Genomic DNA, 18,018 nt, shown 5'->3' with positions numbered 1-18,018 from the left:
AAAAGTTACAACTTTTTGTCTTAAGAAAAAAAGATGCGCATTCAAATTTTACATCCATATATATCTTTTGAAAATTAAAATTCGAAAATTTTTTCTAAAGCCATAATCCATAATCAACCACTGAGACAATTTTCCAGTGTGTTGTGCTTCGTTGAGATATCAGACATATTATTTTAGCCAATTAGCGAAAAAGTTCAAAAATAGTTTTCAACAGGTAAAAAAATAGTGGCATTAGCCGAGAATTGTAAAAAAATAGTGTCTTCAGTGTAATTTTTTCCAAATAGTGGGAAAATAGTGTAATATTAAGAAAAAGTGTAATATTTAAAAAAAAGAAGTGTAAAATGGTGTTAATAATGTGATGAGTCCAACGCCTGAAATATGTCTATTAGGTAGCTATGGCAGCGCCACCAATTTGGAACTGCTGGGAATAAATTCTAATTTCAATTCAATGTTAACAAGAAATTTTATAGTAAATAATTAATTTTATACCCTAGTATAATATTTATGATTAAAATTAATTAATATTCACTGCTCTCAATAGAGTAGGAACTGTATAAGTATTAGATGGCCTTAAGGAATTTTCGATGATGTATGTGAATAGATAATTAAGGATAAATAAAAATATAAATACCTGTCTCTGTCGAAACGGCCAGTGGCTTCCCGTTCCCTTTCCAGACGATAACGCTCTCGTTCCCTCTCGTTGTCTTCCCTGCCCGAATGTTTAATATTTACCTCGGGACCTCCTCTTCTTGTACCTCCAAGGCCTCCTCCTAATCTCCTGGGAAGCCACCCTTTCACTGTCCGTGCGCGTTCGACATCCACTAAGACTCGTCGTCCACCTATTTTTTTGCCATCAGCATGCTTGTATGCAGCTAAAATTTCCAATATTGTGGTTAAAATTTATCTGAATAAATCCACATATACCTACAAGTCGTGTCGATAATCTAAAACCTGCTATCTATTTCGATTCTTGTAAATGACACTCTTACCTTGAAATATAGAAGATACCAAATATGGCAGAGAAAAAAATTTACTCTTCCTCTTTGCTACACTTTTTTACAAGTTTTGAAAATCAGAAATATTTTATAATATGATCAATACAAAAGATATTCTGACCGAAAAGTTGTTAAAACAAATAACAAATGGAAATAAAAGTAAGTTAAAAAGAAAATATTCTATATGCTCCAAAGAACTTAAAAAATTGGACAAAAATATTGATAATAAAGTTATTCCCATAAATAAATACTAACTTCAGGCCATGTAGTACTTTCCCGATTCCTACCTTACCGACATTTTTCGCACCAAATAACCGTCCACACGAATTGAAATAGGGAATAGGAAATTGGACAATTAAATAAAAGGCATCGAGAAACGTTTGCATAATCAAAATTTATAACCAGTTTCTCAGTGTCTCTTATTTAATTCCCCCATTCCTCAACTCGACATCTTAATTTGGTAAAAAAATATCGGTAGGGTAGGAAACCAGGTAAGTATTACATGGCCTTAAGGATTAATAATGACACTTTTCCTATATTCGATTGCAAATAAGTAATTAGGAAAACTGATCAACTGATCAGGATGGAATTAATTTAATATTATTATTAATCAATAATAATTATTACGAAGCGTCTCGTCCCGAAATTCGGGATGAGTATACAAATATTTTTCATAAATTTGGCCAACTCTTCCATTTTTTCGGACCTAGACTACAGCCTAATTATCATTATTAAATTATTAATATCAAACAGGATGGCCGCAAAATTTTATTTTCAAAATTCCCTAACATTTCCTTCGTTTTTCCCTAACTGATTTTTAATTTTTCCTCGCCATTAATATTTAAAGACCAACATTTTAATCTAATGTTTCATATATAGAATCTTTTATTACTTGAATAAAACAATTTTAAATTTAAACTTATCAATTTTTAACTTATTATTAGCAGAGCTTAATTTACTTGAAAAAAAAATGGAAAAGTGACCTTTTTAAAACGAATTTCAGTCAGATTTGAGTGAATTTAGAGAAGTTTAAATGAAATGATAAGAATTCGATCATATTCGTAAAAATTCAAAGTGAATTAAAAAAAAAATGAATTCAAAACAATTCGCAAATATGAAAAATGAATTAAATTTAGAAAGTTTCAAATAAGCTTAGTAAAAATCAAGAGAATTCAAAAAAATTGAATGAAATGATAAAGAATCCAAGGTGAGCTTAAAATATATCAATTTAAAATTTTTTTAAATATATTTTAAAATCCATTGAATTGAGTAGAATTGATCAAATTTAGAAGTATTCAAGTCGATTAAAAAGAAAAATTCAAGCGAATTTCCACGAATTCAAAAGTCATCGAACGAAAGTCCGATCTTGAAAAAAAATGTTTTTTTTTATTATTTTAAGTATCAAAATAATATTACTGATAACCTTCAAAATAAAATAAAAAACCTTATTTCTTATGAAAAAATGTTTAAACTTACAAAATACATTTTTTTTATTTATTTTTTTGTAATTCAACTTTACCTTACTATCGTTTCTTAAAAATTTCTACAAGTCAAATTTTAATATACATAAATTGATGGCTTTTTTGGTTTATTTACGTAATTTTAAAACTGGAAACAGTAAGGTTGTAGAGAAAGTTTTCTTTGAAAAAAGAAGCCATGATTTATTTTGTGAACTTTACAAATTAAACTTTTAAAAATTGGGCCAAAATGCTTCACTGATTCTTACAGAAACTCCTTGACCTTTGCCATTTTTTTTTGCTTGAATCAAGGAAATCAATAAATCTAGTAAAATTTTAAGACCGATATCAAAAGAAAAATTAAAGAACCTGAAAAATTCTAAAATTTAAAATGTGAAAATGACCAATTTGAACGTAAATGGTAATGAATGGCCAGGAATGTTTTTCCAAATTTTGTCGACACGACATGTTCTAAAACTATAATAAACGAATTCTGTTAATATGGGAAACCTCCATATCGTCGAAAATGCAACCTATAGTGGATAAACATTAACTAAGAGCACATATAAAAGAAAAATAATTAATTTTAATTTTAATTTATGACCACACACAGTGTCTTCGCTATTAATAAAATGATATTAACTATTTTAAATATATCGGTATTTGTATAATGATTATCCACTGTTGGATGCATTATCCACTCTAGGGAGGTTTCTTCTATTCAATGTATTCCTGGTGCAGAATTATTTGCTTAAGTATTTGGTATCATTTTCTCTCTTGCATGCAAAGAAGGTTTGTTTGAGAGTAATTGAATGAAGAAATGGCAGAAATAAGAAATTTTTACTTGTATCAATTACACTTCTGCTAGAAACCTACCGAATTTGTTTTATCGAGTTCGTATAATTTTCTCCACCAAGTTTCCTGAAGATCTGACATTCTTTAAGTCACCTTACCCAATGACCATATTTTTTAAGGTATTTTATTCAGGTTGATAAGATATCTGTCAATTTAATCACCAGCAGACTTTATGATGCTGATATAAAAAAATCTTTTTAAAATATACATGAAGAGCAGATATTTTTGAAAATGTCTGATTTTCCAGATTAATATTAGTATACTATAATATAATATATTAGTATTTCATAATTAAGTAAAAACTTTAAATAATAATAGTAAAATTATATCTACTATAAGGTGTCTATTCAAATCCAGGGGATAAAATTCCCTGAGAATTCCAGGTTTTTCGCCGGGTATATCAAGATTTTCCAGGTAAAATTTCTTATAGTACAGAGCTGTTTAGGTATTTCGATTTTTTTAAAGAAATCGACTTAGAATAAGTATAAAATGTTTTAATTTTTTCCTGTACTTGAAATAATTAATGCAGTGAAGGCCTTTTCCAGTTTTTTTTATGTTCTTTATGTCAATACTGCCGACATATTTCGACTCCGATCCGAGTCTTTTTTAAGACGAGTTCCTATATTTAATTAAAGGAAATTAGAAAGAACATTTTTTCCTTTTCTTTGTAAATTGTAAATTGGGAATGGTTAAACTGCGATACGCCACCTGGTCACAAAAATTCGAACTAGAAAGAATAGGCACGATTTTGAAGACGCATTTTAATTTTTGCATAAAAGTGAGTTAACAATTTTTTGTGGAGTTTAAAGTATTTATTGACAAATAAAAATAAGTCTTTATCGGAAACAAAGTGTTTTAGGTGGAATTTACATATTATACAGTGAAAAACCACACTTCTGGACAGAAATATTTTTCTAACAAGAACAATTATTGTTATCTTTATTGTGCTTTTCAAAAGTATATAAACTTAAATGGACTTATTTTGCAGCAAAAATGAACACAAAGTAAATTTTTTTAAATTTATACATGAAATATTTACTATTTGAAAATGTGCTCTGAAAGTTAGGTTAGAATTCGTATTTAAATTCCAGTCGTCTATTATTCGTATTCTTGGCATAATATGGATAAAATTTGTCGCTAAATACTTCACAAAACAATCGTAAAAACACTTTTATGCAACAGTTAAAATACATGTTTAAAAATGTACCTACTCTTTCTAGTTCCATTTTTCGGCACCATTTGGCAAAATGGTAGACCACCATTAAATAGTTGTCAAGATTTTATCAAAAAAAGATTTGATCAAAAACCCGGAAAATGCCTTCACTACATTAATCATAAGTACAATTTTGCGAGATTATTATAAATGATATTTTTTTCAGTCCTTGTAAATGGCTAAATGAGTAAAAATAGTACCATTCAAATGTAAAATACCAGAACGGTTTTTTCATTTGTGAAAGTAACTATCTTATAAATAAATAATTTCATAATGGTACAAGTTTCTAAGGATTTAATTATTATACTTTATTTCGAAAGCTTTCAGAAATTATATTACAAAATACGTTAAAAGAAGGGAAATATAATTTCAAACACTAGAAATTGCTAACATTTCAAGTAAAAATATTGCATTTGAACAATATAGACAAATATTTTACTAAATAGTCGTATTTTCAACTGAAATGATAAATCTGCAACTGGAATAGTTTACTTTTCAACCAAAACGAAATTTAAAAAAATTTTAAACAAAAACGTTTGAATGCAACCAAAAGAAAACCGAAATTTCAAGAAAATAATTAAATTTGCAACCAGAGATGAATTTTTAATAAAAATTAGAAACTTTTAACAACAATAAAAAAATGAAATTTTAACAAAAAGAGTTGAACGTGGAACGAAGTAGTTAAATTTTCAACTAAAAAAATTAATTCTCCACAAAAAATCTAATAGTAGATGTTTCAACCAAAGAATATTTTAAATTTAAATAAAAAACAGTTCAATTCACAAAAAATGAATTTTCAGTTAAAATTATGAATCCTTAAACAACAATAAAAAATATATTAATTTTCAACTAGAAGGAAAAGAAAGTGGAATTTTCAAGCAAAAGTATTATTTCAAATTACGAATTTGGAAATACGAATTTCCAACAAAATACATGAATTTTTAACCAAATAGTTGAATTTTTCACTAAAAAGATGAATTCCCAACGAAAAATGTAATATTTGATATTTAAACCAAAAAATATTTTTATTTTAAGTCAAAAACAGTTCAATTCAACAAACGAAAAACAAATCTTCAACGAAAAGATTACTCAATTTTCTACAAGAAAGAAGAAATTTTCAACAAACACATGAATTTTCAAAAAAATAGTTGAATCTTCAACGAAAAGAGATACATTTTAAAAAAATCAAATGTTTAAATTTTCAATTAAAAAAATTAATCTCCAATAAAAAATGAATTTTTAACAAAAAGAGTAGGACCTTGAACCACGTAGTTGAATTTTCAATCAAAAAGATTAATTTTTTATCAAATAGGACAAATTTTCAACAAATTCATGAATTTTCAACCAAATCATTAAATTTTCTACACAAATTCTCGCACGTATCCACGTTTTTCCAGGTATATAAAAATTGTCTCATAATGCCCGGTTTTCCAGGTGAGTAGGCAACCCATACTATGTATCCAAACTTTTAAAGATAATTCTATAAATGGTCAAAACTTATTATTATTTTTTTTTTTCAAACTAAAATACTTAAGTAATTTATCAAGAAATCGACATAAAACTACTATTATACATCATAATATTGAATTGAATTTGTACAATAATGCGAATTATCTAAGATAAACTTCTGTCAAGTAATAAAGCAAATGAAAGATGTAAATTACTTGATAGAGTCAATCATAAAAATTCACTACTGTGATACAAATTAAACATTCTTTATTACTAGATTTCAAATTGACAGTCTCTCACTACCTTAAGCCATGAATATTGCGTGTCCCATGGTAAGTTGCTTTAACAAGCGTCTCTTAATTTTCAACACGTACATAAAATAGAAAAAGTAAAATACTTCAAATAGATAAGAAACTGTAAATTTATTTTCATAGTGTTATTAATTAAAGCCACTCACTTAAAAAAAGTACGAAATGACATGATAAGTTTTCACATTTTTAAAGTGGCTATCATAAAAATGTATCCAATAATCAAGGCGGTTGAAAAATATAATGAAAATGCCATAAGTGATTAGTTCTTCCTTTATTTCTCGATTTTTGGCAAAACACCATTCATTGGTGTACCCCCACAAGAAAAAAAAAACCCAACGTACTTTTGATTCCATCACGGCTAGTTAAAACAACTTTTCATTGGACGCTCGGCAGTTTTAAAGAGTATATCAGATACAAAAAATACCTACCGCGGCTACTTACGTCGGAAGTTAACTCAAAGTTTAGGAGTACTTTTAATCGTGAAATGAACTTGTGACTCGCGAGCCCAGTCTTCTTAAGTTCTTTCAATTTCCAGAGAAGTTTATTTTGCTTTTACCTTGTGCTTTTTTTACTTACGATCAGACCGTGCACATTTATTTTTATGACTCGAATGTCATTTTAATGAAAACTTAAAAAATAAAAAAATAAATGGAAAGGCTGATATCAAGTTGAGTAGTATTCTAGATCGAAATTGATAGTATTAAGGACTTTTAAGGAGCCAGGCTAATAAGACGGAGGTTAACTAACTCAGGGCTCGGATCGACTACAAAATTCCACAAAAAGTGGTATCAAATTTTTCTAGATATTGAAAAAAATAAGAATTTATTTATTTATTTTTAATCAAATAGTTGCACTAACAACTAAATAGTTGAACTTTTACTCAACACAGATGATTTTTTCAGAAAATAGTTGATTTTTTAACATAAATGTGCATTATCAACAAAAAATTTGTATTAAAAAAAAAATTATTAACTATGAAAGATGAATTTCCAATTCACAAGGAAGAATTTTCAACGCAAAAGGCGAATGTTCAACAAAACAGATGAATTTTTAAGCATGAAAAATTACTTTTTAATAAAATAATTGAATTTTTAATCAAATGATCGAATGGAAACAAAAGATTAAACCAACCAATTAGTTGAATTTTCAAACCAAAACGACGAATTTTTTAAATATAGTTGAATTGCTAACCTGAACTATTGTTTTTTTTCAAAAAAAAGATCACTTTCAATCAAGTAGACGAATTTACAAATAAAATAAAAAATTTAACCAAACAGTTGCATTTGCCACAAAATGGTTCAACTTTTAATCAAAAGAGATGTTTTCAACAAAGTAGTTGATTTTCTGACGAAAAACTTTAATTTTCAAAAAAAAAAAGTTAATTTTCAACCAAGGAAGATGCATTTTCGTTATAAAAAAATTAATCTTAAACAAATAATTGAATTTTCAAACCAAAAATGCGATTTTTTTTAATATAGTAGAATTTTCAAAAGAAAAGATCACTTTGAATCAAATAGATGAAAATAAAATTGAAATAAAAAATGTAATCAAATAGTTGCATTTATAACAAAATGATGGCCGAAAAGCCGAAATTGTTAGAAGGCAGTTCATTTTTAACGAAAAAGTTCATTTAAATCAAGAAAAATGACTTTCCTACCACAAAAGACGAATTTTCAACCCAAAATGATGAATTTTCTATTGGAATATTTGAATGTCCAACACATCAGTTACATTTTCGACCAAAAAAGATGAAGTTGAACGAAAAATAGTTGGAATTTCTGATAGGGTTCTCTTAATTCAGTTCGCATTTAAGCGAAAAACGAGAAAAAGGATGAGTTTCTCGAAATTAGGGGGAAATAGAGGAATTCGTTAAAAAAAGGGGGAAAGGGGGAATAGGGGAACGATTGTGAAAACTGTAATTTAATATATAATTAATCCATTTTTAACCTTTTTTTAAAACTAAAAAATTTTTTTTTTCAATTATAACACTTTAATGAGCAATTATTACATTTTTAATGCTCACAATTAAAATGGTGCAATTTTTTCCATTTTGGAATGTCAATTATAAAAGTTTAATTATGATTAAAATTGAAAAGAAGTTGCATTTTACCTTAAAAAAGCCGCACCACCCGAGCCCTGCTATACAGATTCTATTATTCGATCCGAAAGATTAAGTCGGTTTTAATCGCGTCTATGAAAAAAATACCTACTATGGCTTTCACTGCACTTCTTTCACCCGAGATGGTCCCTGAACCTTTTTTCCAAATTCCAACGATCAATTTCAATACAGAAAACTATCTTTTGATGAACAACATTTAGAAAATGGAACTTTTGCCTGTGCAAGAATCGTTAAGATTCGAGCTCATTCAGTTCACACGTTTTTTTTTAATTAAAAATTTTTTAATGAAAAATGTTAAGCAGGATAATAGACTCTAATAAAATTTTATTGTATGTTGCATACACATACAAACCTATCATATCAGGCAGGTTCAGGGATTTTGCATGGAATAGCGAACGGCACTAGTTGCCGGCAGCGGCCACCACGCTGTACCCAGAACAAGATAAAAACTGTATTAATCAAAATAGCCAATATTTCCGTTGATTGAGTCGTTTATCACACATGAATTTAAAGTATGGCATTCCTGCATAGATATGGCGGGATTCCCCCTACTTTCCTAACACCGACTCGTTTCGGCAGGTACGAAAAGTAACTTTATCTAGTACCCCCAACCCCCTGATCTATTTGCGAAGCTTCAAACTATCGGGACAGTCGAGAATGAGTAAAGAGATCATTTTTTTCAATTTCATACTCACAGTGCATGTCCCTTTCGTGTTCATACTCAATAAAAGCGTATCCTCTGGGCTTTCCATTGATCGTATTGTGAATTACCACAATCTGAAAACAGATGATAAGTGTTGTTTTAGTAAAGGGCAGGTCACACAAACCCAATGGGACTATTAGAGGAATTAAAGATTAACAAGAAGAATCCGATAGAATGGGATCATCCACAAAAATTTTATTTGCCTTATTGGGAATGGTAGTCTACCACTTCGCCAGCTGGTGCCGAAAACTGAAACTATAAAGAGTAGGTACAATTTCAAAGATGTACATATTTTAATCAGCCCTGTGTATATGAAAACAAAATGACGATCCCTCAGTGTCCTGAGTTGGTTGGTTCCTAATATCTTCAACGCGGCGCTAGTTGTCCCATCACTCCCTGTTTTTGCATTGTAAGCAATGGGAGTAGACCACTTTATTTTTTATTTTTTAATAAACGAAATGTTATTTTCGTAAACAAAATATCATAAACAAAATAAGAATGCTACTCATTTTATATTTCAAAACAGTATTCCAAACGATGTATATAAATTCAAATGGAAAACATGAATTAAAACGTCACCCAATAAACTTGGTAAAGTGGAATATTAGATTTGAATTTGAATAAAAAGTTAAATATAATACTTGTTATATCTGAAAATCAGCAAATAATATTTATATCAATAAAATATATAACTAGTTTTGTGAAAACAGTTTTAATAGTATACAAGTTCAGACTTAATATTTATGGGTTTAGCGGGTAGTTACACTATATTGAATACAATGAGAAAAATGTAATTGAATTTGAATTAAATTTTTATTCATAAACATATAACATTAAAATATGTAAAGAAGATTAAAAATAGTTTATTCAATAATTCAAACTGTTGAAAAGAGCTATTTTTCAGAGAAACAAATATAAATTATAATTTTATAAAACGTCCAAGATGTACATTTTTGTCAAATTAGTTGAAAAAAAAAACAACAATTATTTCACTATTTCATGTAAGTTTCAATATATTGTAAGCTTAAATAAACTTTAATTAATATATGTAGTGAAAAATGTCAATATTATGCCAAGAATAAGAATAATAGAAGATTTGAATTTAAATACGAATTCTAACTTAACTTTCAGAGCACATTTTTAAATAGTAAATATTTCATGTATAAATTAATAAAAATTTACTTTCACTTCATTTTTCCTTCAAAATAAGCCCATTTAAGGTTATCGCAATAAATCATAATAAATAGTACAATAATTGTTTTTTTTTACAAAAACATTTCTATAAAAAAATGTTTTTTCACTGTATAATTTGTAAATTCCATTCAAAACCCTTTGTTTCCGACAGACTTATTTTTATTATCCATTAAATACTTTAAACTCTAAAAATAAATAATTAAAGCACTTTTATGCAGAAATTAAAATGCATCCTTAAAAATCGCACCTATTCTTTCTAGTTCGGACTTTTGTCACCAGGTATGAAATGTGTACATTTTTTCTTTTTCAAATGTCAATTCGAAAAAGAAGAGTTTTTACAGTACATTCTTATTATTAGTGATTTTAAATCACATACTTTAAGATCCAAAAAAAATTAGTTGATGACCCTATTCATAGATTTCAATGTGAATTATTAAAAAGTCAAATGTATTTAAAACCGATTCTGCGGACGGTTTCAAATTCCCGGTCTTTCGCGATCAACTAAAAGTAACCTATACATACTTGCCGATAAGCGGAAACAATTATTTTAATTCAATTTTTTCAATTCAATTTTAACTAAAAATATGAGTCTTCAACTTGAATAGTCGAATTTTAAACCAAAAGGACGTGTTTTCAACTAAAATAAAATGAATCTTCAACTGAAATAATTGAATTTTCAACAAGAACAAATTAATTTTTACTAAAAAGATAAATTGTCAATGAAAACTTAAATAATACAATTTTAAATTCAAAAAAGCAATTTTCAACCAAAGAGAAGAATATTCAGCTAAAACTTTGGAATATTTAATTGCAATAAGTTAAATTTTCAGTTAAAAAAATTACTTTCACAAAAAAGAACTAACTTTAAAAAATACTAACTTTTTCAAGCAACGTGATGAATATCTAACTAAAATTGTAAATATAAATATTTAATATAAATATTTTACTGGAATAGTTGGATTTTAAACCAGAAAGACAAATTTGTAACTGCAATTGCCAATATTTAAATAGGATAATTGAATTTTTGACCAAAAAGATGAATTTCGAACCAAAAAGATTAACTTCTACCCAAAAAATATGAATTTTCAACGGAAAAATAAAATTTTCAACAAAAGCTGAATAATGTATATTTTTAGTCAAAAATGAATGTTCAACCAAAGAAACGAACTTTTATCTAAAGTTATGGAATATTCAACTGCAATAATAGTTACATTTTCAGTTTAAAGCAAACAAAATAATTTTCATTAAAAAAAAAATAACAAAACAGTTAAATTTTCGCAAAAGATTCCTTTCAACCAAAGAAAAAACGATTTTTGAATCAAATAGCTCACGTTTCTACCAAATAAATGAATTTTTAATTAAAATAATGAATCTTTAACCAAAAAAATTAATTTTCAACAGAAGATACATTTTTAATAGAAGTGATAAATACTTAACTGTAATACTGGAATTTTTAACCGAAAAGAACAATTTTTAAACAAGATTTTTAACTTGCAAATGTTTATATCATAATATCCCTTTCGACTTCAAGACAATTTTATGCTCGTCTTTATTTAAATAGAGAAAAAACAATTCACGTAATATGTGAACGATCCCAAAAAATGAATTTAAATAAATTAGAAATAATTTTGAAAATCAAAAAAATTCCATTAGTTTCAATAAAATGTTAATAGATTTAGAGAAATTTAAAGTAAATGAGAAGAATTCGATTAAATTCACTTCCTTTAAATATTTAAAATTTCTTAAAATTCCGTTAAATTTCATGAAATATTATATTACCTGAAATCGTGGAAAAATACCTTCAGAAATTTTTTCAATCTCTTGAAATTCTCGGAAATCTGATAAAAACCCGTTAAAATCCCTTAAAAATCTTCTACAATATATAATTTTGAACTTTTAAAATTGAAGTTTAAAAGTTTTTTAATTCAAAAATGTTGTACTCAAATGCTAAATATAAATCTACGTTATCGTTTTTAAATTAAAAAATCTATCAAAGAACTTTAGAATTTTCAAAATTATATAGTTTTAAGGTATTTTAAGAAAGAAACATTAAGAATTGAAAAACTGAAATTTTTCAACTGAACACTTCTTAAATTAGAAACTCAATTATTTTTATTTCCAAATTTTATTGCAAAATCTGGAAAAATCTAGAAGTTATTTAAAATTGTTTAAAATTTTTAATTATTTTTGAAATTTTTTCAGAACTTCTAAATATTTGTCAAAATTAATTCAATTTTTCCTACAATTTGTAGGAAATCCTGCAACTTTCAGAAAAATTTTCTTCAAATTTTGATGTATAAATAACAATTGAACATTTATTATTTGTAGACGAAATTAGAGAAATTCCAATAGATACTTCGAAGTTTGGAAAAGATTCAAAGATAATTTAAAACTTAAAATAATAGCCTAATTTAAAACAATTTGCAGATTAAAAAAAAAATAGAAGCTTTTCAAGAATTGTGAAAGGCTTCAAAAGAACAAAAACATTTTCTTAAGATTCCTAGAAAAATTAAAAATAATTTTTCAGTTTTAAAAATAATTTTAAGAGAATATTTAAAAAGGTTTTAAAGAATTTACAAAAATGTCAAAAAAGATTCTGGAAGATTTTAAGGAAACTTTTAAACATTTTCATGATAATTCTTAATCTTCTTAAAACTCCTAAATATCTCTTAAAATTACTTAAATTATTTCTACAAATATTCATTTATAAATTATACATCAAAATTCAACAATTTTACTTACAAATTAAACATTTTTTTAAAACAACAATTATTATTTTACCGTTAAAGGTTTAAAGGCTCTTTGAAATTTTAACGATTTTATGCTTTCTATGTCAAAAAATTCAGTTTACAATTGTTTGCTTTAAATATTTGGTCTCAATTTACTTGTCTTAAATAAACAGTCAAATCTTGCTCAATATTCAATAATTAATCTTTTTCTTAATTCAAAAATGTCCAATTGAATGGGTTAAAAAGTAAATATTTTAGACTAAAACAATATTTTTAATTTAATAAAAACCTTTAATTAAGAATATATTATGAAGTTATTTTTAAGTTTAAAATAGTTCATAAAGTTTGATTCAGGTGTTCACATTTTTTTAAATAACCAAGACTTTCAAATTTAAACAATTAAATTTTTAACGTTCAAATCTGAAAATTCTTAAATTTTGAACTGATTTAAAATCGTGTTGTCAAATCGTTTTTTATGCACTCTTTATAACTTAAATTATAGATCCATTACAAAAAATTTTCAACTTCAAAGGCTTTTAATTTTTAGTTGTCCAAGTCTTCAAAACAGCGCATTCAAATTGTTTAAAATAAAAATTTAAGCTTACAAAATAAAATCTAAAATAAAAATTTTTTGTATTAAAAGATTTTTGAATTACGCATTATAAATTCCGGTTTCTCCGATCATTCCGGCATTCCGGTTTCTCGATCTAGCGGCTACCCTAAAAATTCTTCAACATCTTCATCAATTTTAAGAAATGCTTTAAAATTATATGCTATTTTTTAATATCTAAAAATTATTAACAAACTTAGAAATCCATTGACTTTTTCTGATCAGCATCTTTTAAAATGTCTTAAAATCTTATAAATCCTTCAAAATCTTTTGAAATACCTTGAAAACTGTGAAATTCTTTCAAATCTCTCAACTCTTTTGAATTAATTCTTTCAAAACTGTGAAAACCTTTGAGTAATTAAAATCCCTTAAAATTATTGAAATCCTACAATATTCTTTAACTCCTTAAAAATACTTTGCGACATTTCGAAATCTTTTAAATTCTCAGAAATCCCTTAGAATCTTTAAAAATATCCTAAAATAATATAAACACCTTCAAATCTTCCGGAATTCAAAGATATCCTTTAAAACAGTTTGGAATTTTTGCAAACCTGCAAAATCCTTTAATCCTTGCAAAATTCTTTGAAATGTATAGAAACATTAAAAGTTCGGCGATTTCGTATATCTATTGAAATCTTATAAAAATTCTTTTCCACCTTTTTTATTCTCTGAAGTTTCTTGAAATCCATAAAACTACCATAAAATCTTTTAAATCCTGCAAAATATTTTAAAATCCGTAATAAGTTCTTCACAGTTTCATCTGATATTTTAAATCTCTCTAAACCCCGTGAAGTCTTTAAATTAATATTAAATCCCTTAATTAATTCTTGCGAAATTCCTTGAACTGTCCAAAAATCTTTTGAATCTCTAAAAATTCCTTAAAACGTTTGAATAATTTCTTTGAAAGCTGCTGAAAAAACGACATTATTATCTATAACGAGGAATTACCTTTTTCACTGTTCCGTAAACTCCAAATTCTTTACGGAGTTTTGACTCCGAGGTGTCATAGTTCTGAAATTAAAATAAGATAAAGTTAAACATTAATTTATGGTAGAATGTTTCAGATTTAATGAGAAAAAAACTAGATTTTGGGGTATAAAAATCAGACAGGATTGCATATTATAAATGTGGACTTACGATACGAGCAATGAAGAGAGTTTTAAAAGGATCAGCAGTCACAGCTGGATTCCCCGCAGGATCCCAAACAGCGATTTCTTGTTCTAACTTGTAAGCTGTCTGCTCAGCACGTTCACGTTTTCGTCTTTCAAGACGCTCTTCTCGAGTTTCAACCCGCAAAGGAGGTGGAGTGTCCTTCGGATCCTGTAAGAAAATGTATTTATTTTAAAAATACAAAATAACTAAATCTTTAAATATTATAAATTCAGATCAAGATCCTTCAAAATTGAAGAAAATTAATATGGAGACCATCCTAAAGTAGAAAATGATCCTACAATAGATAAGTGTTAATTATGAGCACAGATATAAATAAAATAATGCATTACAATTTTAATATATTAACAGATATTGTGTCTTGACTATTAATTACATTAAATTAATTATTGGACATACACTAGTATTTTTAACTAATTATTATCTACTGTCATCACATAGGTTCAGTAATTCGAATTCAGTTTTTAAAAAGTGGATTAGACGGGGAATTCATTAATTATAAACTTTTTATATTGGGTTTTGGTTTGTTAGGAAAGGCAACAATTTTCGTAGAAAATTTAAATATTTCGTTTAAAATTAACTTTTTTGCTGAAAATTCGCATTTTCAGGTTCAAGAGCTGGTTGATTTTTATTTATTTCTTGATTGTAAAATATGTTTTGGTTGAAAATTCATCCATTTGCTTGGAAATTCAACTGTTAGGTAGAAAATTCAATTTTTAAAAAAAATTTTTAATTAATTTTGTTGAACGAAATTTTAACTATTCCATTTTTACTTAAAAATTTATCGATTTTTAGTTTGGAAATTCAACTATTTCGTTAAAAAATTAACTGTTTTGTAGAAAGTTCATCTTTGGCTTAAAAATTCAAAAAATTTCATCCATTTTTTTATTTATTTAATGAAAAATATGTCTCGGTTGAAAATTCAACCCTTGTTGAAAATGTCATCTTTTTAGTTTAAAGTTCAACTGTTTACTTGATAATTAATCTGTTTTGTTTAAGAATTTAACTGTTTTATTAAAAACTCCTTTTTTTTATGAATTCACCGTTTTTAATTTAAAATATTTTATGTTTCAAATTTCAACTATAACAATTTTTTGAAAGAAGTCGTTTATTGATTTTTTGTTTTTTTTTTTTAATCAACTACTTGGCTAAAAGATGAAGATGCATGATTTTAGAAGAAAGCGCAACTTTCTGCAGAAAGCTCAATTATATGATTGTAAATTAACTTTTTTTGTAGGAAATTTACATTTTCGGGATGAAAATGGAACAATTTATTTTATTTTTTTTTTACTTGACTGAAATTTTTTTTGGCTCAAAAGTTAAAATATTTTATCGAAAAATCCACTTTTTGGCACTCAATTAAAAATTAAAATATTTTTTGGTTGAAATATCAACTATTAGATTTATCGTTAAGAATTCATATTTTGTGGTTAAAAAAATGCAGCTTCTAGGCTAAAATTTGAACATTAATAAAAATTTATTGTTTACCGGTTAGAAATCCAGCATTTTGATTTTAAATATTTTTTTTAACCCCGTTTTTTTTCGGTAAGAAGACATGCTTTTTTGATTGGAGATTTATCATAGTAGTTGAAAATTCAATTATTTTTGTAGAAAATGTACTTATTTGATTAAAAATTCATCTCTTTTGGATTGAGTTAAAAGTTTTCAATATAAAATCAAAATCATTTTCGTTTGAAATACCTACTATTATAAAACCTTTTTTCTTTTGTTTGAATATTCATTATTTTAGTAGGAAAATCAATCTATTCGGTTGAAAAATGAATTATTTTGTTAAAAATAACTTTTTTGTTGAAAATTCATATGTTGGGGTTAAAGATTCGACATTTTAATTTATTTTCTTTCTTGATTGGAATATCTTCTTGGTTGAAAATTAATATTTTTTGGGTTGAAAATTCATATTTTTGGTTGAAAATGCATCTATTTTGTCGAAATTGCAATATTTTTACTTTAAATATTAGAAATTAAAAGCATTGAAATTTAAAATTATCACCTACATTTATTTTATTTAAAGGAATTAATTCCATCAGTACATTAAAATATAAGCACCATTGTTACGGAATTTTCCGTAACGTTATCTCTGAACAAGCTGGAAAAAAGGTTAGAATGATGGAAAATTCCGTAGCGTTATTCATGAACGAGCTGGAAACGTGGTTAAAGTTACGGAAAATTCCGTTACCACAGACAGTGGATAAAATATAAGAAAAAAAAATTATAGAAAATGTTCAACATTGATCACCATAAAGAATCTTCCGCAGCACCTTGTTTTCTAATTTATTGAATTTCTGATTCTTCAAAAATGTATCGAAGCCTTGTAAAATCGGGGAAAATTAGGTCGAAATTCTCGATTTTATTATTATTTCTTTTAATTTAAGGTGAAAAATCCGAAAATAGGGAAAAAATTGTCGACCCGTTGACATAACCTCAAATTAAATAACTGTTATATGGAGCAGAAAAAATAGGGTTAAAAATTTATTTGAAGCATTTTAGAAGGGGAAACAATGCATTACTCCAAAAAACTGATATCGGGCCATAATGTATGATTTAAATACAAATCTATTTTCAATTAAGGATGCTCGACCAGTTAACGTAACCTCAAACTTTTTTTTCTCTTTAATCTTACTAAATAATCGTAATTTTTATCTAATCTTAATGAACAATAGCTCATTTTCTTAAGAGGAATATTCTTTACAATTGCGATTTGTATTCCCAGGTGGATTAAATAAAACAAGCCTGCTAAATGTAATAAAATACCATCCTCTGTATCTGAAAAAAAATAGTAAACAAAAAAAAAGAGCAGATATAATGTGATAAAAATGGGATATATTAGACAATGACATCCAATATGTAATGAGACATTCCGAAATCTATAAAACAATAAACGTTAAAATATTGTGCTTACCTCAAAGAATTTGAGAAACGATCCGACGCCCAAATATCCGCAATTTTTCTTTTCATGGGGGAGCTTTGACGCCGGTGGCAAATACGGGATTGGATCGCGTGGAGCAAACAAAGCCAACAAATTCGGTGGTAAATATTGCGTCATGTTATCAGCAATATGATTTTGTCAACTGCGATATTAATAAAAACACATTTTCACGATTCTTGCGCTAATCTAATTACAATAAAATACTATGTTTGTTCCTTGTTCTGCTCCACGAGTCCACGCTCAGGGACAATAAACAAAATGGCGAC

The 18,018-nt window shown here is 26.6% G+C and overlaps 1 protein-coding gene across 1 annotated transcript in view; it reads right to left on the bottom strand.

The window, feature by feature from the left end:
• The window catches only part of LOC117179424 (U1 small nuclear ribonucleoprotein 70 kDa-like), a 23,238-nt gene extending 5,225 nt beyond the window's left edge, over nucleotides 1–18,013 (bottom strand). The window contains 7 exon segments of the mRNA XM_033371196.1: nucleotides 632–872; nucleotides 8,752–8,778; nucleotides 8,781–8,825; nucleotides 9,095–9,176; nucleotides 14,584–14,646; nucleotides 14,773–14,955; nucleotides 17,726–18,013. Of these exon segments, the coding sequence (XP_033227087.1) occupies nucleotides 632–872; nucleotides 8,752–8,778; nucleotides 8,781–8,825; nucleotides 9,095–9,176; nucleotides 14,584–14,646; nucleotides 14,773–14,955; nucleotides 17,726–17,869 (785 nt within the window). The 5' untranslated portion in view covers nucleotides 17,870–18,013.
• Between the last annotated feature and the right edge of the window lie 5 nt (nucleotides 18,014–18,018).

The sequence above is a fragment of the Belonocnema kinseyi genome, chromosome 9 (assembly GCF_010883055.1).
Source record: "Belonocnema kinseyi isolate 2016_QV_RU_SX_M_011 chromosome 9, B_treatae_v1, whole genome shotgun sequence".
In the NCBI taxonomy this organism is placed as follows: Eukaryota; Metazoa; Arthropoda; class Insecta; order Hymenoptera; family Cynipidae; genus Belonocnema; species Belonocnema kinseyi.
Note: the sequence above shows the minus strand (reverse complement) of the source record. Positions and strands in the feature narration are given on the sequence as shown.